The sequence below is a fragment of the Megalopta genalis genome, chromosome 12, assembly GCF_051020955.1.
Source record: "Megalopta genalis isolate 19385.01 chromosome 12, iyMegGena1_principal, whole genome shotgun sequence".
Lineage (NCBI taxonomy): Eukaryota > Metazoa > Arthropoda > Insecta > Hymenoptera > Halictidae > Megalopta > Megalopta genalis.
This window is the reverse complement of record NC_135024.1, coordinates 10,946,238-10,967,518: the sequence shown is the minus strand read 5'-3', so window position 1 is coordinate 10,967,518 and position 21,281 is coordinate 10,946,238. Positions and strand designations below refer to the sequence as shown.

At 31.7% G+C, this 21,281-nt stretch overlaps 2 protein-coding genes and 1 long non-coding RNA gene across 9 annotated transcripts in view; 1 reads left to right on the top strand and 2 right to left on the bottom strand.

Annotated features, from left to right (window-relative positions):
- The first annotated feature begins 98 nt into the window (after positions 1-98).
- wech (tripartite motif containing 71 protein wech) lies at positions 99-20,648 on the top strand. 3 transcript variants are annotated; one of them, XM_033474974.2, is made up of 7 exons: positions 99-215; positions 7,921-8,096; positions 11,853-12,113; positions 13,631-13,933; positions 14,577-14,867; positions 15,943-16,515; positions 17,087-20,648. In XM_033474974.2, exons 2-7 carry the CDS (start codon positions 7,998-8,000, stop codon positions 17,666-17,668), a joined length of 2,109 nt encoding a protein of 702 aa, XP_033330865.2. In that variant the 5' UTR covers positions 99-215; positions 7,921-7,997; the 3' UTR covers positions 17,669-20,648. The 3 variants fall into 3 exon arrangements, with proteins under 3 accessions (XP_033330865.2, XP_033330866.1, XP_033330864.2); XM_033474973.2 differs by lacking the exon at positions 99-215 and adding an exon at positions 1,011-1,308; XM_033474975.2 differs by lacking the exons at positions 99-215; positions 11,853-12,113 and adding an exon at positions 1,010-1,308.
- Positions 6,750-9,705, bottom strand: LOC117222929 (uncharacterized). Its single transcript, XR_004490787.2, has 3 exons — positions 9,491-9,705; positions 7,048-7,228; positions 6,750-6,924 (listed from the first exon to the last, which is right to left on the bottom strand). It is a non-coding gene; the product is annotated as an uncharacterized LOC117222929 (long non-coding RNA).
- The window catches only part of LOC117222927 (uncharacterized), a 35,720-nt gene continuing 28,428 nt past the window's right edge, over positions 13,990-21,281 (bottom strand). For 4 of the 5 annotated variants that reach the window (XM_033474965.2, XM_033474966.2, XM_033474970.2 and 1 more), the window contains one exon: positions 19,504-21,145. In XM_033474965.2, coding sequence (XP_033330856.2) covers positions 21,082-21,145 — 64 coding nt within the window. In that variant the 3' untranslated portion in view covers positions 19,504-21,081. Of the gene's footprint in view, positions 14,154-19,503; positions 21,146-21,281 lie in introns of those variants that run through there. The other variant, XM_033474967.2, reaches the window with a different exon arrangement.

Sequence of the window (21,281 nt, the reverse complement as noted above, 5' to 3'; positions counted from 1 at the left end):
TTCATGATTTCGTAGCGCACGCGCTCTACCCCCTTTCTCATATAGAAATTGCTCTGTGGCCGACTATGTAGGCACTGGATACGTGGGTGCATGCATACGGTCGCTCTCGAGGGTGCTGCGATCAAGCTCTTTACACCGGGGATGACAGAGGACGTCTAAGGATCATCACCGAGGAACGCCGAGCACACGAAGATATCTGCGAACGCTGCACGCATGTACGTATACGCCGTGAAAGAAATTATTCGATGTGACAGTGACACATGTTATAACAGTGGCTGTGTTGGTGACAGATGCTTTCCGACGAGATTTTTGTTGTCATCGCGAACATTTCCATCACACACGCAACGATGCCGTACCGACGAGGTATTGTGCTCGGTGATCTCTACTTATTGAGACCGATGACACCTCGTTGTTAGAAATCGAGAAGTTCGTTCCTAAATTTTTACCATTTTCAGTTCGTACAGTTCGTATCGCATGTATTCGTCGAGTCGCTGTTTACTAGTTTTTGTTACGAAGATAACCGAACATTAAAAACGTTATTTAAATTTTTCGTTCCACGCGAGAACAACGTTATGTATTTTCGGTGTACCATCTCGACAATAACGCAATATCGAAAGATTTGAATTGAGAGAAAGAGAAACTCAGAGATTAAAGATTTGTATCCGAAACAACGCCGGTGGGTGCCGGAGAAAAAGAAAAACCGGCGTTACCACCGCGAAACCATTTCAGGTCCGATGAACAAAGAATTCTTCGAAATTAGTATCGCTGGGATCGGTAGTTGCTATGCCGCGTGGGCGACGAAGAAAGAAATAGTAAGTTCGTAGAAAGTGGGGATGGAATTGTTGAGAGAAATTGTTGGGAGCTCTTCGGGGCGGAAGGATAGTGCGGGGGTGGGAATCATCTATCCGAATGAGGGGTAAGAATGCATTCTTTCGATTGGTCGGGAGAAGCTTGCTGGCTCCGCGAAAGGACCGGCAGTGGGGAGGGGTGGTAAGGCTCCTATTTCAACGAGACACAGTGACCATACAGTCGAGTAGTCGAGCTCAAGAATTCACTGTGTATCGGACTCTGCGACAATTTCATTCGGCGAGCACGTGTCTTGTACCAAGACGAGATCTTTAAGTCGCATGTGCGTCTGTTTTCACACGGATTATCGTTGATCGAGCAAAAAATCGGAAGGCCGGTCCATTAATTTACTTAAAAATCATCGCCGAACAATTTTAAAAAATTCCGCGTTCTGTCTCAACGAAACCATTGACGCATCGAATATTTAACATATTCCGAAGTACATATCTCAACGTGACGAAGGTACGTTCTCATTTTATCTATTCTTTTTAAACAATGTACGGAATTGTTGGATCGACAGGAATATATGCTGATACGTAGTTTTAATTTATATTAATATGTACTTGTACAATCTATCATTTGTGTGTGTGTGTGTGTGTGTGTGTGTGTGTGTGTGTGTTGTGTGTGTGCGTTCGAAGCGGAGCTTAGAAGTAGAAGAATAATAATATAGATGTCAAAACTTGATCGTCATAGGTCAAATCTGTTCGTTTACGTTTCCGTTTTTGTGTTACAAAATGTACTTCTCGGACGACATTGAAATTCTAACGAGAGTGAAAGTACCCTACGTTGGCGCTGTTGAACAATAGTGAAAACGAAATTTAGAAAGTTAGTTCGTTTCCACGATTGTGTTTTTTCCAACAGGTATTTTCTTGCGTTGGATATCCTTGAAGCAACTTCAAGGTCTTGCACGTTTATTGTTGCAAACATAAAACCAAGTTCCGAGGATTTGTTAATTTGAAACGTCTAAAACTGAAATCGCTAACGAATATATTTGCAATTATAGCGCTTTGTGAGGAAACTATAGAAAGATATTATCTCTTAGTTAAACCGAAAATTGAAACTTGTGTTTTATCCATAGATACAAAGTATATGTTTTATTTCTTCGTCCGCAAATTATGGCGTTTTGTGAGGAAACGATAGGAAAATATTATCTTTTAGTTAAACCGAAAATTGGAATTTATACAATTTCTGTTTTATCCATAGATACAAAGTATATGTTCTATTCCTTTGCCCGCAAATAGAATAATAAATTCCATAAAGACGTCGCTATAGTTCGAAATATTGTTTATTTTCTAAATGAAGTACTATAATGGATTGGGGACGTCAGATTTTCACTTTCACAGTGCTTTTCTAGAGACAACAATGATATCGGTCGTTTATTTGGACATATTTTCTTCATTTCATTAACACTGTACACAAACGCGTACATTTATTTTCGGAAAATTATACTCTGAATTCCAAGTATGTATTTCCTGATTACAAATAAATAATTTGTTGTAATTTCGTAGAATGTTTTAATGAGTTCAACAACAGAATGGAATACCGATTTTTCGCTATACGAATGACTATATAATTAATTCTATAAAATTTGAAATTATATTATATTTAGAAAATTAAATAAAATTCCATCTAAAGAATTAAATAAAGACGCGTTTGTATAAAATACCGTAATAATGACATTGTAAAATTGAACTTCTTGGCAAAGAATTTATTGCCGTCGAATTTTCCGACTGTTTGATCGTACGCAACATCCCTATAACAGATGACAGATATTTCACTTTCTCTTTCCTTCTGACCCTCTGAGAGAATAGCAGGTCTAACCTTGGTCGCCATGGCGATTTCAAGGATAGCACCCTCTAACTGCTGCAGACCAGCTGCTGGAAAAACGAAAAGGGAAAAGTTCGCAGGCTAACATGTAGCGTTTCCATTCCTGTAAAGATGGTCGGTAGGTATTGAAAGCGATTTTCCGTTTCCGAAATACAATGTATATCAGCTTTCGTGCGTGCTTCCTGTTGGGCCTCGACAATGTAACGATATTAGGCAAGTTGAAAAAATACGCCCATCTAGAAATTGCAAATACGAACCGTTTAAAATTCGTTCGTCTATAAATTCATGTTTTCCGATCTGATACATATTTTGTGCTTACACAAATTAGATATCTATCACTATACAATTTTTCTTTTGAAGTCTTTCAATAAATTAATGATCTCTCTTTTACGAACAAGAGTTCTACTTGCATTTTATTGAAAATACAAATTTTTCAATCTCAAGTAAACGCATGAAAATATTCGTACATGTATATCGATTATCGTATCATCAAAAATGCTATCCAAAAATTTTTATCTTTTTATTCATTTTTCAATTAATCCTGCAATGAGGACAATGTCCTCGTAAAAACAGACTAATGTTTCATTAATTTCAAAACGAAGTGTTGCAATAATTTAATTTATATATGTCAGCTTTCGGCGTACAAGAAAATAATTGTACTAATTTGCTGGTAAAATTATACAATATCAGCAAAATTGCTGTACTGTAATTCGAACATATAAATTTGTATATTTTTTGGTTTAGCAAAAAATGCTTTACATATTAATTTACATGCTTTCAAACGAGAAATGTACTCTGAACAAATTTCTCGTAGAATGTTGTGTCAAAGATTTCAAGCTAATTAATATTTTTTACCTGATTTAAATTTTGTGACATTTGCTCGTAGTGTTTACAAAGGTGTACTGAAATACACAATACATGATTTGTAGCCTTCGAGCGACCTTAATCATCACGAATGTGACAAAATTGTAAGTTAATTGCTTTAGGGTGGTATATAAATTTATTAAAATTAATGTTTGATATAAAACAATTGTTCATGGACATTGGACATTGTTCATTCAATAACAGCTTTAATTATTTGATACATGTTTTTTGGACTGGTAAGCTAGTGCTAGTAAACAACGGTGTTTTGCCGTTCAATATATTACGAATATGTACAGTACATATAATACAGTATGTTATACACGCGTTTGTATATCTCTTTTCCGTTGTATTTTATAGTTGATATTAACATTATTATGTATCTGTATACATAGCAATGCATACTAGCAATGAAAAAATATTTATCACGATGAAGATATGGAAAAGAATGTATTTTGGAAAAAGATTTTTTATTTTGTAATTTTATGCAATAGAAACCTTATCATTATTAGGTATTATCAATATAAAGTATTATCATAATAAACCATAATATCTCATAAGAGAGTTTAATTTATACGAAATTGTTTCCTGAACTTTTGCAATAGAAATATGCATCAGGAATGTGAGAACTTTGGCCGGCATCAATTAACTACGCTCTCGTTATGAGTTACGATCAGAAAATCAACATTCTCGTAACCATGAAAAGTTTATTGAACATAAACACAATTGCAAATACTTAAACAAGTTTGGTTTCTTTCTTCTATTACATGTGTTATATTTTTAAAATTCAAAGAAAATAGTTTAAAAGTTTTCACGAACGTGTGAAAAATAAAATTAATATGTAGTATATTTATTTGTACATCTGTTTTTACGAAGAAATTAAAACAATCGTAGTCTCTTAATTGTAAAATTAGTAGTGTAAGGCCAAATTAATGTTTCCAATATTTCGTTAATTTGAAAAATTAAGACTTCTACATTTTTCTAAAAATTATTGTGAAAGTAATCCTCATATATCTGTAAATATGATGATAGAGTTCTATCAGATTATTAGATCAGTCTTATTTTCCTAACTTGTAATGATACGTTATGTTAACAATTAACAGATGGTTTGTTATTAAAAATTAACGTGTTCGACTTGTTAGACTTCGCGCATTTAATGTTCCTAAAACGGTAAGTTATAGAGCGCCTACATTAACATATTATAATAATAAATCTCAATAATCAAAATGAATTTGAAATATATTTCGAATTTTGATTATATCAGGGGTTGAAAACAGTTATTATATATCGATTTCGGTTCTTGGACAAGTTTCGAAGATCCGAAATGTTTTTATAAATTCTTATTATATCGGTTCTATGACTGTCATTTTTCGGTTCTGAGTTTTGGTTATGGATTTCGGTTCTAATTATAAATACATTTTATTTCTTTTGGAGATCCAAAGTATGGCTTCTTAAATACTTTGTACCATTGACAGACTGCGACTTCGGCCATGTACTGTTTTGTCAACCACACAGAAAAAGAGAGTGTACAATCTCTTACAATACATTATAAGAGAAATTCAATATACCTCACAACTGTTACGAAACTTTTTCGGTTCTCCATAACTGTTTCAGTCAGAACCGATATATGTATAACAGTTTGAAACAGTTATTTTCGAAATCTTTTTTCAATCCCTAGTTTATACCATTGTTTATGAGCATTAATAAATATTCATATATTCGATTCATTCGCGAGTACTAATAATGTAGATTATTCTTTTACTGCAATTTTCAAATATAATGAATTTAATGATTACAAAGTAATATAATTAATTATAAATTCCATTCTAATAAGTTATCAATATCAAAAGTTGACGATGAATATAATTGTTATTACTAAATAAAAAAGAAGTTGTGTATCATACGAAATAATTAATTTAAAATGAGCAATAAATTAATTAAAAACTGGATTATTTCGTATGATACACAACTTCTTTTTTATTTAGTAATAACAATTATATCCACCGTTAACTTTTGATATTGATAACTTATTAGAATGGAATTTATAATTAATTATATTACTTTGTAATTATTAAATTACAATATGTGTGTGTATATATATATATATATATATATATACTACATTCGATGAAATGGTATGTCTACAACTACATCCAGTTTTTGAAAATGCGCATATGCAGAAGTCACATTTTTCTTTTTAAATTTAATTTCGGAGGTTTCACACTAATATTTGTTTATTTAGTAATGAACATTTTATACGTTATTTAAATAAATATTTTAGTTATTGAAATTTTAATTATATTTATATTATTCGGCTCTTTTTGCTTGAACTGAAAGTGACAAATACAAAGAACAGATTAAGATTTCTAATAAAATAATATTTTTTATTTGCCGAATATTTCGTTATTACAATGCTAAACATTAACAAATGACATTTGTCGTACATAGTATATATATTTTTATTATAATTTGCAATAATTTGCCCTTCCCCTATAATTTCAGAGTATGAGTATCTAAAATGTGTGAAGCCTCAGGATGTAAATATGTATTCCGATAAGATTACACACTCTACCGATGATACAGATCGTCGGAAATACCATCCTGATAAAGTGGAATAATAGATACCTACATATAAGAAGATAACAAGTATTAAAATAATTTATTTTTCAAATGCATTGCTACTTAAACAGTATTAACTAAGATAAAATGAGAAGCCAAATAACAAATAAAAATTTTATTCCAATAATTGATTAAATGCGAATTTATTGTAACAATGCTCAAATGGAATGAGGAACATTGAAATGGTATTATAAGCTACGCGTATACACACACACATACCTTTTTAATTCAAGGGGTTCTTTAGTATCTACTTGCTTCAACAGGCTTCTATGCCTAATTCTTACATTCTATGTAATTTAAACAAGTAATGGAAAATGTGATAAAATAATTTGTATCAATACCGGTACTTACAAGCAAGTATTGATATTAGACACTATAATTACTAAAAACTTCTACACTGATAGTCTATCGATAGGTTGATGTAGCTTAAAACTTGTCAAAATATATCTCAAGAATGAACCTGTTTTGAGAATTGATTAAAAATATGTATGGTGTCCATATGATTAAATCCAACACATAATATATCCACGAAGTAAAGTCGTAAATATGCAGCTGAAAAATAATTAGGAAGGGAAACTACGAAAGTAGAGAAATGATAAATTTTTAAATGCTTCATTTAAATTCTCTCAGAGTCTTCGCAAATAAATTTGTTTAATTTATTGGCCCATAAAGTAATGTTGTGATTATGCCACTGGAAGGGAAACTGATGTATGTAGATACCAGCTGAACTATGTAGTCTTCCAAAAATTTCCATCATGTTATCAGACAAATCTAGTAACATACACAATTTTATAATTCTTTCACATATGCCGATATGTCTTATGGTGGCCAATGAAGTAACTCTAGAGGAAATTTACGATTGTAACGGGACTGAGACATATTTTTTTGACTTACAGATGCATGAATATGAATGAAGTTATGTCGAATTTCCTGTTATTGATTTCTGTAAGGTCCTAAGAATGAAAGCGGAACCCCATTTCTCCATCCTCGAACTGAAGGGGTATCACAGTTCTTCCCTTCTCTGAACTTGTATGATGACCTTGAACCAGCTGTGTAGGGGTGTTCATCTTTGAAACTAGAACAGGGGGGCACGCGTACAATTTAAACTGCTTTACCGTTGACTTTCCACGAATTATTTTGAATTAATTTGCAATTCATACGCAGTGATAGGTTCTAGAATTTTCGTTTCTGATTCAAGTAATTGATGCTCTAACTATATTTCTACTATATTGGAATTCTTCATATAAATAAAAAATATTTGGTATACACAAATATCGTTCAAGTATAGTTTAGTATACAGCATTAAGTATAATTGCAGCAAACAATATGAGGACGTTTCAGTAACAGTGTTTCAATGTAGCATGAGACTTTGTTCTCGAGAAAAATAACTGAAATTTTATTCCAAGAAGATGTATACCATGCAAACTGTTTTAATGAGATGCGTAATAATTATTTTTTACATACGAGCTTTTACATACATATTCTGTGATAAAAATATTATTTATATAGGAAAGCACTGTCCACATTTAAGAATCAAGATTCTAGAAGTTACAAAAATATATAGAAAATTACTATTATAATATTCCACTTTTTCCAGCAGGATATTTGTTGTCCTATATATACTGGTAATCAAATGATAAATTGTAATTTCTAATAAATATGTTAAATATTTTTAAAACTTGGCAGAACTGTCTGGCAGACATTATACTTTTCCCTATATGAACAGTGTGATAAAATAATTTACCTAATGAATCCTTTTTGTTTCAGGTCAAGATTTTACGACGTGCTGAGACATTAATACATAATTTCTACACGGTTTTTAATTATTTGTTATCTAATTCACGATGAATCATGGAAAGGGTTTCAATCCTGCTTCAACACTTTTTGGAAACTATATTCAAGATGTTCAAGAAAAAGAACATGATGCAGACGCAGTTAATAAGGTACGTACAGAAACTTATTAAAAAATTCAACATATTATATATATTTTAATATTATACAATATTTAATGTATCGATCCGATTTTGGGTCTTTGGTAGGATATCTTGAATTTTTCAGTCGTTTTATATCGAATTTCGGTAGAAATAAGTTAAATACTTATAAATAAACTAATTCAGACTTCATTAGTAGCAATATAAGGGGGAAATGCTGTCATTTGCAGGAACGAAAAATAGTATGTATTTTAGAAACTTTTTTAGGATGGTATGTATTTAAGTAACCCTAAGTGACTGAGGTGTGCTGCTTTATTAGAATCTCCATAATTTCAACAATTTGAAAAGAACAAATATGAAACTAGTCATTTTGTCCGGCATGTTATTTTTAATGTTAAAAATGGTGGTTACAGAATATGCCGTCTGCTTGCAGTCATCGCTATTTTTTTTGTAAATTAAGGATTTGCACATTAATTTTTTTTTCATTCAAAGTCATTTAAAAGCCATAGTGTTGCATTCGTCTCGATGTACACTACAGTGCTGCATTATGAAAAATAGGGGTTGATGTACAAAAAATAGTGACGATCTTCGTTATTTGGAAAGAAATCAATTGGAGTCACAAAAAAAACATGAATCATAATATTCTTAGCTTTGAACTAAACAAAGTTGTCCTGACATATTTTATATCAGCGAAAATAACGAAGATCTTTCAATATAAAATGAACATAATAATAATAATAATAAATAAAAAATAATGGTATAATAAATAAAATAATGACTCGTATACATATGTATAGCATCAGATTTTAATGATGCATGCATTTCTCGATTACGAAATCGTAATGCAAAATCATTATCGCTAATCAGCGTGCCGGTATAGACAGAAAATTATGAACAAATTTTAATTGAATCGTGGCATAGTGAAAGGGGTGGATACGTACAGTGTCGCCCATATGCTTAAGGGCACTTGAAAAACGCTATAACTTCAATAAAAATGGAATTTTTGTTAGACGACAGAAGAACTAGCCTATTAGACAATGACCATAATACTTTCTTAAATTTTGCTATCACTTGAAATGACAAAAAAAAAGAAAAATAAAAAAATTCATATTTTAATTTAACAAATGTTTTGTAGATCTCGATAACTTATATACATGCTGAAAATTTGTTCACTTAATCATTTTTGCCACAAATGCATGAAATCCGTAGTCTATTGATAGTGGCTTTCTTTTAGCTGATACGTGGACAAATTCGACGACCTCTATTACAAGGCCATCTGCCAACAAATGGATGATTATAAAAAACTGCTGATTGTCACAATAGATTGCCGAAGTCCGCGAACATCTTATCATATTTGGATAGATTATGGCAAAGTTTAGCGAGATGACAGCTTGTTCTATACATACCTTGCAATATGTCGTTACGTACTTATTTATAAAACGTTTGATAGTTTTAGATTCAAGTAGCACATTGTAAAAAACATAAATACGGTGTAGGTTGTCAGAACATTTTCTTATCAGCGCCCGTAACATAAACGTGTTCTTATGAACGCTATCTTATTCGAATGTTCTATTATTGTATAAACTGTAGATTTCTTATTAGGGCACTGTAGGTAAACACACAACATGTTCACTTGCTTATGTAGACTGAAATTATAGGCTTTTACTGAATTTACTGAATTTACCAAATATTATTGTCATTTTAATTTGGTATTCTATGTATGAAGTTACCTATAAACAAAATGAATTATATTAGGTAAGTTTACAAGGAGTGGTTCTCAGGCCCGACGCAGCATTTTTATGAAATCTCGCACAGGGTTTGTAAATTGATACTCGATTTTGGATGCAGACAGCTTACAGTTTCGAGATATTTAACTTTAAAGTTGTTAGTAACAAAGTTAGGAAGATAAGCCTCTGCTCCGCGTCGCGTTTGAGCATGCCAGAGAAGTGTTCACAAGTAGTGGGGGAATAGTAAAGAGGGACCTTAGGAATGCGAATAAGTGAGTCTTCCCATAGGTTTGTCTTCCTTACTTCACATCACCTTTGAACACTTCTCTGACATTCCTGCTTTCCCACTCCCGTGCCGCACGGTGTCACAGCCCAAAATTCAAGTTATCTTTCAGAAATTAAATATAAAATATTGCCGAAACTTCGATTATAGATTTTCAGATTTTCAATGTAACTTGTCGGCATTTTTTAAATTATCGAACATACTGTAAAATTTAAGAAAATTCGTTGGAAATGTGGTCAATCGAGATGATTAATTGCTGCTAACTTGAACCAAAGAAATTCAGCTATTTTATTGCAAATGAAAACGAATATTTACGAGATGTTCGTTGTATTTGTAGTAAATTTTCACTATTTGCACGCTGTAGCACAGCGTACATCTTTCTATTTTCTTAATCTATGTGCCTTTTACTTATCAGTTATCAAAACTATTGTATATTTAACAATCACAGGTGCTATGCAATTTAAAATTAATGAAAGATCTTGTACATTAATACAAAAACGTCCTCGCTTATTTTTACATAATTACTTAACCCAGTTAAGAACAAAAAAGAAAGCATTATACAATACATTTCACGTGTAAATAGATCGATCTTGCAGAAATCAGTAAAAATTTAATTCTGGCTCAAAGGAGATAGGGATGCGAGTAAGATCGGTGTCTATTTTCGAGATCCTACGGACGTATGTGATTTTTAGCTGTTCTGAAAATTATCTCTGGTCTCAAGACCCAAAGTTGATTTATTGAAAGGCACTTTTGGCAAACACGCGCACATCTGGTGTTCTTTGGTTCTCAGCTGAATAACGATCGACGTTTCCTAAACCATGTGATTCGTCCTGACGGGCCCGCTGTGTGGACCATTCTCCCTCTTTCCACTCTCTTCCCTTGTTCAGTACCATTATGGGTCACCCTCAAAATGCCTTTCTACCCCCGCGGACAGCTACTTGGTTGGCAACAGTCAGTTTGCAACGCGATTGTCGGCATCGGTTAGTCTCGATTTTCTATTTGCCAGTCGTGTCACTACACTTTCCGAAGATCTTTCTATACGAAAGTTGTGTGATGGCCCTCGTTCAACTCTTGGCACTCGAAAGATTTTTCTGGCGAATTTTGTAAAAATTGTGAGTTTGCTATAAAAATTGGATTTAAGTAAAATTGTTTGTACTGTAGTGAAATATTTATGTTTCTGACATGATTACATCCGGCTGCAAAATATCTTGCAATAGTCTCCATGTAGAAGTGGTTGTATTGGTAATAGGTTTAATTTGGACATTATAAGAAATATAGATAATAATTGACAATGCTTAAATATACGAGATTTCATTTTTTTAATATGAACGTTTGCTGTGGATCAAGGTCAAATAGCAAATAAGGATCCTATGAAGTGACAAACAAATCGTTTCGTGAAATAACAAATAAGTGAATTAATTTAATTTCCATCGATCTTTAGAACTGAATTGTATGATTGCACTAGAATTATCAACTCTTTGCATTACAAAGGCAATTCTAAGTGACGCGCCAGAAACTAACATAACATGATTAGAAACAATTTTTACTTGATTTTTTTATATGGATGAATTGCTAAAGATTTGGCAAGAATAAATGTACTCAATTGATATTATCTAAGTAGTAAAATGTTTTGTATCACAGTAACTTTAAAGATTTCAAGTCAGAGAACTATATGCACTTCTTATGGACGTTTTAAGAGCTTTCTATTGTTTGGATACTGTATAATGTTATGTTTGTTTATTATATGATTGATTGCAGACGTCGAATCAATTTACATGGCAATACGTCAGAGCTCGTTATTCGGACCCTGGATCACCGGTTACCGGATCTTCAGGAAGCAGTATAAATTCTCAGGGTTATGGTCACTCACCTGAAGACCTGAGCATTGATTCTTTAATTAACAGTCTACTGAAAGTTGTAAATGTTGATAATTTTAACGAGCCGACTTCTAGACAGTACTCCTACGCCAAGGACTGTGTAGATACAATTGGCGACTCATATACCCCTGGTCAAACTGCAGTAAGCATATACGAACTTATGAAACTTTTATTAAACAATTTATTATGCTGCTTGAATTTTTATCAGGAGCATTGTGACGAAACCGCGACCCAGATGTTTGATGTGACTTGTTGCCTTCTCGCGGTCAGGATGTTTGATGTGGTTTGTCCCTTACTTGCGATCAGGATTGGACACGTTTTAATTTCAAATGAGATAGCAAATAATTGTTTGTTGCAATGAACTACTTTGTATTCAAAGGAACTTATATGAATTTTTTATTTTAAACTTGATTCGATGAAATACGTTCATAGCCAACATTTGACGTCAAATTATTTGTTATTTTACCTCCAAATATTTGAAATAAAAGATTCATTTCGATGAAGTACAAATAAAATTGATGAAGTACAATTAAAAGTATAGAAAATATTCTATACTTTTTATTTTATAAATAGTATATATTTAATTCTATTTGTACTTCATCGAAATGAATTTTTTATTTCAAATATTTGGAGGTGAAATAACAAATAATTTGACGTAAAATGTTGGCTATGAACGTATTTCATCGAATGAAGTATAAAATAAAAAATTCATATAAGTGTTCCTCTAATAACGAAATAGTCTAAAAGAGAGTTATTTATGTGTTCGTGTAATTATACTTATTTTAAATTTATTCAATTATTTTAAATAACATGGAGCCAGATCAGATGATATTTTAACAATTATTTTTCAAACATTTTATTTGCATGGATTAATGATGATAATTGATGATTTATTTGCACATTGATGTATGAATATGTGTAACATTCTCTCGGTAACGTGAACAGTTTAACCCCTTGTACTACGATTTCTTTCACAGTTAGTCGTAATAGAATGAGACAACTTTTGTTTCCTATATGTCTTCATTTACCTTCATTCCTAGATTTCGATAACAGAACAATTCAATTTCGTTCCCGACGTAAAAGAAGCGAATAATATTCATATTTAATAGATTAGGTATGAAATCTTCATCACGAAGGGGTTAATATGTAATTGTTCGCAAAAGTAATTGAACACCTATTGAAACAGGATAACTATTTTAAAAATTGTACTAACTATAAAGTGCTTTAATAGTATCAACTATAAAGTGCGCTTTAATAGTACCAACTATAAAGTGCTTTAATAGTACCAACTATAAAGTGCTTTAATAGTACCAACTATAAGTCTTTAATAGTTCCAATTATAAGTCTTGAATTGAATAACAATAAGTCTCAGCATCGCTATGCAACATTTGTTTATATTGTTTGCAACAACACTATCTAATCGAAATTGTTAACATGAGATTTAATTTGATATTCTTGATATTTTCATTGGATCAACTCCAACGACTTTATAACATTTTTGTAGGAATATAATGAAATGTGTAGAAGTTAATATTACATCTGAAAGATCACGTACAAAATTAGCAACGCGCCCAAATAATGGGACTTATTTTTGGGTACTTGTTTAGATGCTCTTAAATATTTGTTACATCGATTTATGTAAAATTCGTTTATTTGCAGAATCCAGGAGACGCGAACCACGAAGATGGGAACAATGCGATGCACTCTGAAATCCCATCTCCTCCGGTCATCAATACGTCGTCCTTGACTCTGTATTGCGATATACATCGCGATGCTCAAAAATTTTATTGTCAGACGTGCAGTATGCCCTTTTGTAATGACTGTGGAATTCAGCATCATCCGGGCCATATTACAGTCAATTTAATGGAGGCTGTCGAAGGTGCAGAAATACAAGCGAGTGAGGTACTAAAAGAAGCTCGACTTGGGATCTCAACGCTCACCGACGAATTAGATTCTGTACAGGTAAGAATACACCTAATTGAGAGAATAATATAAATATTTCAATATCCCTATAAAAGTATATTATATATAGAAATTATTTATTTATTTATTTATTTATTTATTTACATCGCAAGTATATATGATTTTTAAAGTCAAGGTCAACCCAAGACTATCCATTTTGGATTTCCGAATTCGTCCTTCTAATCGGCGAACGTTGCTGAATTAAAAACGGTGCACTGGCCTGAAACAAAAAAATGAAATATATAAGATTGAATGCGTAAAAATGATATGCAATATCGACGTATTTCTTAAAATGTATTTCTTAATTCATTAAACACCAAGTTATCTTATATAGAGACCCTTGTTGAGCCATCCTGTATATCCAGTTCATTGATAGAAGTAAACTGTTCGTTCCATTTCGAACTTTCAAAAGTAGCTGTATTATTTTATTATTATTCATAAAGTATGCTACAAAATGATCGGCAAAATATCTTCTAAAGTCTGAAGATTTATAATAATATACAGAACTTTATCTGTGACCTTAAATGGCCCCGAATGATTACTTTGGATATAAACGAAAGACTCTATGGTGTGTGTCACGTTTTTTTACGATTTTGACAACAACCGAAATTTTTATTTATAATTTAATAATATATCTTTACAGGTGGCCGCTGAGATCTTGGAACAGAAAGCAAGGCAAGCAACTACAGATTTGATGCTGTGCACGAGAAGGGTGGCTGCAGCTTTAGAAGCCAGAGAGCAAGAGTTGTTAGGTAAAATTGAGAAAGCTAGGCAGCTGAAGCATTCTGCGCTCAAAGCAAGGAACGACGGACTTAAGAATGGAATATCTCGACTAACGTGTGCTGCTAATAAACTCAGTGAAGCAATGGAGTCTAAAACGCTTTCTAATGATCCACTAATTTTGTTACTTACTAAGGACATGGCTTCGGCTGAGGTAGTTATTAACAAAACAATAATTCTTTCAACTAACAAAATTAACTCGTCTAGCGTATGGCATGAGATTATTATTATTCTCGAATGAATTATATATATCATAAACAATACAAAATTTACTACTAAATACCTATACGCGAATTAACATTTATTATGTACAACTACAAAATATTTGTTCTATCATGAAGTGGTGTTTGGTAATTGTTGGGATATAATTGAAATTCTAATATAAATAACAGCTTTTGCTACTAACAACTAAAATTTTTGAACGCAGTTTTTGAGCACTTGATCATTGGAAATTCTAAAGCTAATTGCTTTGATCGCTTATGAATCTATGTTTATTAAATACATTGCGAATACTCGCAACATTTTCATAATACATAATTGCATTCACGCAATTATTTCCCTAACCATTGCAAATAAAGGGTTTGTTTCAGATAAAATATTGTATAGCACTAAGGAAGATACACGCTCTGTGATGATAATTCTTTGAGTTTTAATTATGGAAAATTCACTTTAAATAATATTACTTATATTTGTATTTTACAGAAGCCATTATCAAATTATGAAACTTCAAATTAAACGTGACAGTATTTGACAGTTTTTTGTATTATCAAGAAGTAAAATATATTAGGTGATCAAGTTGTTTGATACATCCTGTATATATCATATTCGACGTAAATATATTACTCCATTTTTTATCTGCCCATCAGAAAATTATTATCGCCAGACTGCAGATCTTTATGCAAAATAAAAATTTTCTTTGCGAATTGCGAGAAGCAATTCTTTCTTACGGGGGTTGTGAGCGGGTACCCGAAATTTCGGGTCGGGTCCTGAAAGTTCGTAAAGTTCTGGTACCCGTGAACTCGGGTACACAATTTTAGTATGTTGAAAATAATATAGACAATATAATGTATACTGAAATTTAATTTGTTCTAAAATTTATATTTTGAAATTTAATTATTCTACTATTCCATTTTGTATTATTTACTCGTACGACCATACAATATTCGTTTGCAATATTTGTTTGAATTTCTGATGCTTGGAAAAATATGCATTGTCTCTATTAATTACAGGTCTTCCAGATACGCCAGAGCCGACAATGTCTTCCCTCGCAAGAAGAAAATTGGATTTCTTTTAACGGCTTGGAAGGAAGTATACTTAATGCTATCGCGAATTTAGGAACTGTCATAGTAAATAACCCGGGTCCCATAGGTGACCGTCGAGCAGTGAGAGGTCGAGGAAATTCGCCGCCGCAATCATTTCTTAGACAAGTAGCTTGCGTTAATTCTACTTCCTTACCCCGAGGAAGACCAGTCGCTTCGAATAGTTTTCCTGTTACTGTTAGAATAAATCGTGGTACAGAATTGTCAGGAAAGTCAACAAAGCCGTTTAAAATTCTTGGAAACGACGGCGACGTGCAAGATAATCTTTGTCGACCATGGGGTATAGCATGTGATAGAGAAGGACATATAGTGATCGCTGACAGATCGAATAATCGTATTCAGATATACGGACAAGACTTCAGTTTCTTAAGAAGATTCGGTAGTCATGGCACTGCGCCAGGACAATTTGATCGTCCAGCTGGCGTAGCAGTTGATTCAAGACGTCGCATAATTGTAGCTGATAAGGATAATCATCGTGTACAGGTGATTATTGCAAATTAGTGTTGTGCAGTTTGATGGATTGGGCGTGAAATGAGAATCAGTTAGAGAAGAACATTTCGAACAAGAATTGAGTCGTAAAAGAATAGTCTTCAAATTAATGAGAACTGGTATTCAATATTATTCATTCTTGGCTAGAAAATTTCATTGTTAGTTCAACTTACTTCTGAAAGAGAGAAGAAAATTCGAGTTTAACGCGGCTATAACATAGAGAGTACAGTCTCAAATTCGAATTTAACGATCTCCTATCCTGTGTCCTTCGCGTCACCTTGAATTCAGAAAATTATCTTTTTGAATCATTCCAATTTACCGCGCGAGATTCTCGATTGATTTATTAGTTCGACACTTTTAAAACTAGATATTTTGCGTTTCGATAACAAACACGAATCCAAATGTCATTCTTTTGTCGCCCACAATTTTTGAGTAATTTTATTTAACGTAAAATCAAGTTATTATGTTAAACAATGTTCTCTTCTTACTATTTTAGTTTAATTCAAAGCTTTCAAAAGACCAAGTTGAAATTTCTATAAAATAACGTTTGACATTATTATTTCAGATATTGACAATGGAAGGCCTATTCCTTCTAAGTTTTGGTGATAAGGGATGTCGATGTGGACAGTTTAACTACCCATGGGACGTAGCAGTAAATTCTGAATGTCAAATAGTTGTATCTGATACAAGAAATCATCGTGTGCAATTGTTTAGTCCAGAGGGTGTGTTTCTACGAAAGTACGGGTACGAGGCAGCACCGAATATGTGGAAGCACTTCGATTCTCCGCGTGGAGTAGCGTTTAACCCAGAAGGCAATGTTGTTACAACAGATTTTAATAATCATAGAGTAGTAATTATTGATGCTGATTTTATGCATGCTAGAATATTCGATTGTAAATGTACAGACAATGCAAAACAGTTCCTAAGACCACAAGGTTTAGTGATCGATGACGATGGTAATATTATTGTAGCTGATTCTAGAAACCATAGAATACAAATATTTGATTCTACTGGTATATTAAAATGGAGATTTGGTACCTTCGGAAAGGGTGAGGATGAAATGGACAGACCATCGGGCATTGCTTTGCGTCCCGATGGTAGAATTGCACTTGTAGATTTTGGTAATAATCGAGTCCTTATTATTTAAATTAGTTCATTCATTTATGAATAAGATTTTATACACGTTGAATGTCCAACAGTGATGAAAAAAATAAAAAGACAAAAACAAAATAAAACGTTGCTGTTTTCCTCGATTTTAGTAATAAGCGTGTGACGCTAAAACTCATGGAACAAGCGTTAAATGCAATATTTTTTTACTTATTGTACATAATATGGATAACCGCGTAAGGTTCCTTTCATACTTTGAGTGCCAAGCAATAAGTACAAAATGAACTTTTTGTTCTGAAGTCATATCGTTATAAACGTGTTACATAAAAAGAGATTATTTTGACATTATTCATATACAATTACCCATCTCTGTAAATTTGTGGTGCGGGCTGAAGAAATGATAAATTTGAGAAGTATTACTTTAGTATTATAACAAAGAATTATATTAAATGATATAGAGTAACTTATAGTCTATGTCTTCGAATTACGATACTATATTTTATCTATTTATGTAACGCAGTTACAACGTATTTCTATTATTTTATCAGACGACGATTGCGTAGAAAAGGCAAAATATATTGATATTATTACATGTGGACAATGACATTCTTTATCCTAATACAATAGAAACATGCAGTAGAACTGAAAAGATGAAAGTAATGCAATAAAGCAATGATCAAGATGACAACGGTATTGGAAAACCAACATTTGTTGGAACAGTAGAAACCTAGAACGGTGTCCTATATTTTCTTTGATAGAACCATCAAGAACGTCAATTTAATTAGTGCAAAATTTAAATTAAATTTATTGTCACACTTTCTAGCTATATCAAACTTCGTTCTATGTTTGCTTGTATTACTTCACATAAAAATACACTATCGATCGAGAGTTATGTATGTTATACAAATTTTCTTATTACTCAATTAAAGAAATATTTCTTTCCTTCTTTTACGTGTACGTGTACCTGCCGAACGAAATTCAAAAAGCGAAATGAACAGCATACAATATTATTGTGACCACTGTCATAAAATCCTGTATATTTATATAAATTAATGATACTACTGCCTCCTTTTAAATATACAAGGAGACTAAAATGCAATTTGATGTTAGCATGTATGCATGGTCGTTGTACTTAAAAGTTTATTTATGAATGTATGCATCCAAGACGGAAAGAATTGTACGTAATAAGGAGGAAAATCACGAAAAATAGTTTTAAAAACTGATACGAAAGATAAAAATAAAAAAAAAATCATACGAAGTCCAGAAATTTTATTCTGTTAATGCAACATTATCAATTTTAAAAAAAATCAATTCTGTAATATTTTGACATATCACGATTTAAAGATGCATCTATCATTTGCATTATGACAATTTAGAGTAATTTATAAATTTGCATAACATATATCTGTATTTATAATACAAAATTTACACTTATCATAACTCGCTGTTTTCAACTGTATTCTCCATATTGCTGACTAATATCAATGGTATTATCCTTGTTATTTCAATTATATTTACATCAATTAAACGACTTCATCTGATGACATTTGCTATAGACAAGAAATGAGTTATATGTATAATCTATAAGATCTAATTTGACGTTAATGAATATGAATATGAAATATTAGTTACATTTACAAGATATAAGACTGAACTAAGACTGATTTAATACAATAACAGATTTTGTTCCTCACTTATTGATACTCAGTAATTAAAAAATTAAATGCGTTTGATCTATATCTTAAAGTTGCGTTCAAACCATTGTAGAATGATTAAATACCTTCATTTAGTACAAAAGGTATTTAATAGTTCTCAGCACTGGTTTCTTAGTTCCTTTAGTATTAACTAAAGGTATTTAATAATAACTCAGTGGTGTGAATGTAATTTCAATAATAATTTTATTGGCCTACTTTACAAAGAACATACAATTGTATTAGTCGACTTATAATTATTTTGGAATAAGAAACATCTGTTAAGAAAGCAATTACATAAATGTAATGTTGTACACTTTGATAGTCAATAACGGTACTGAGAATGCCTTCTTTGGTAAAATTACATTTAAACACTCACAAATCATTGTAATGTGCAGAAATATCTTCTGAAGTATAGATATAATATTTTAAAACCATACGCTTGATGTTTAAATTAAAGTACTAATTTTTGTATTTAATGATATGTTGCTAATAATAATTCAATTTCTAAGTATTGGAAATGTTTCTACACAGAAGAACGTAACACTAATTTTTTCATATTACATTGACCATAGCATGAAATAATTTTGCAAGGAAAACTAAAACCAAAGATGTATATTTTATTTGCTACGCTGTGTTAACACACAAAAGTTAAGTGTTATATACATATATCCTGCTCAAGTATTATTATGAAACATAGTGATATTCAAGGTGTCTTGAGAAAAGTGGGAATTAAGTACGAAATTCAATGTAGATGAACACATATAAGATTGTTTATGCAATATCTGATAGTGATACAAAATATATTTCCTCTAGCATTAGCAACAGCATATTTTACACAAACAACTTACAATCAACAACTCCGCTCTTATTTCTTTTGTTATTTTAATATACAATTGCTATTCTATACGGCACTTTCTAGAGACACCATGCATATGCTTTAATGGCCAATCATTAGTAAAAGGCATATAAATATTTCCAGAAAATATGTGTTATAAAAATTTATAGCTTAATATAAGATGAGAGCAGGGAATACATAGATATCAAGCACTGCACGTCCATTTTCAGGAAAATTCAGACACGAATTTAATGCTGTGTAAAATATTGAATTAGTACAAAATTCTGTTGTGGATTCTGATATGTACAACGGAGCTGAAGTGAATTCAATATTATCCACATGTGTATAAAATCTATGGAAATATAGCTGATACATATATGTACTATATAAAAAGTAAAGTACAACAAGACTTCATCCAAGAGATATAGTCAAATACATTGTACCCGGCAAATGAAATATTCTTCTGACAAAAATAAATTGATTCTTGGTAATTTGTGGCATTGTCTTTATTAACCTTTTAATGAAAAAAATTTGCATTGTCATGTTGAAAATGGAACGTACTGTATATGTTATAAAACTAATTATAATTTCTGGAAAAGTATAGGAGATCATAGTATGTGTACAGCGTTTTAGTTTTAAGTAAAAAGAATCTGTACATTCTTTTTGCTAGCAGTTTGACAGAACTTTTTTTCAAGAAATTTTGAAAATCATGCTAAACGGTTAAAATTCATACAGAGGCATAGAACTTAACTTTTCTGCGCTTCACAAGTAACAAAACTTAATAATAAACTTTCGGTTACTTATGGTAGGTGAAGACAACAGTAAAATTGGATGAAATGGTATTTAGTATGCTTTCAATTTTTTTTAAGACCATATATAACGTTGTAACGCTTCAGAAGATATATAAATATTAATCCAATGAGTTTATTCAGTCGAATTTTTCTTTTCACTTATATCTTTTCTCGGAGGCGATAATATTCTTTTGCGTCTGAAAAATATTTTGCGTAAGTTACTTGTACGAAATCAATTGTTCTAATACTTAATGCGTTTATAAGTAACTAAATGGAAGTTATTTAAAAGTAAAGAATGTTAATAATTAGACTGTGATTTGTTATGCGAAATGA

Excerpts from the sequence above, each read along its gene's own strand:
- wech (XM_033474974.2), top strand. The coding sequence starts at position 7,998 with ATGAATCATGGAAAGGGTTTCAATCCTGCTTCAACACTTTTTGGAAAC. Across the intron at positions 14,868-15,942 it reads AGGACATGGCTTCGGCTGAG|GTCTTCCAGATACGCCAGAG; the intron begins GTAGTTATTAAC and ends TATTAATTACAG. Across the intron at positions 16,516-17,086 it reads AGGATAATCATCGTGTACAG|ATATTGACAATGGAAGGCCT; the intron begins GTGATTATTGCA and ends TTATTATTTCAG.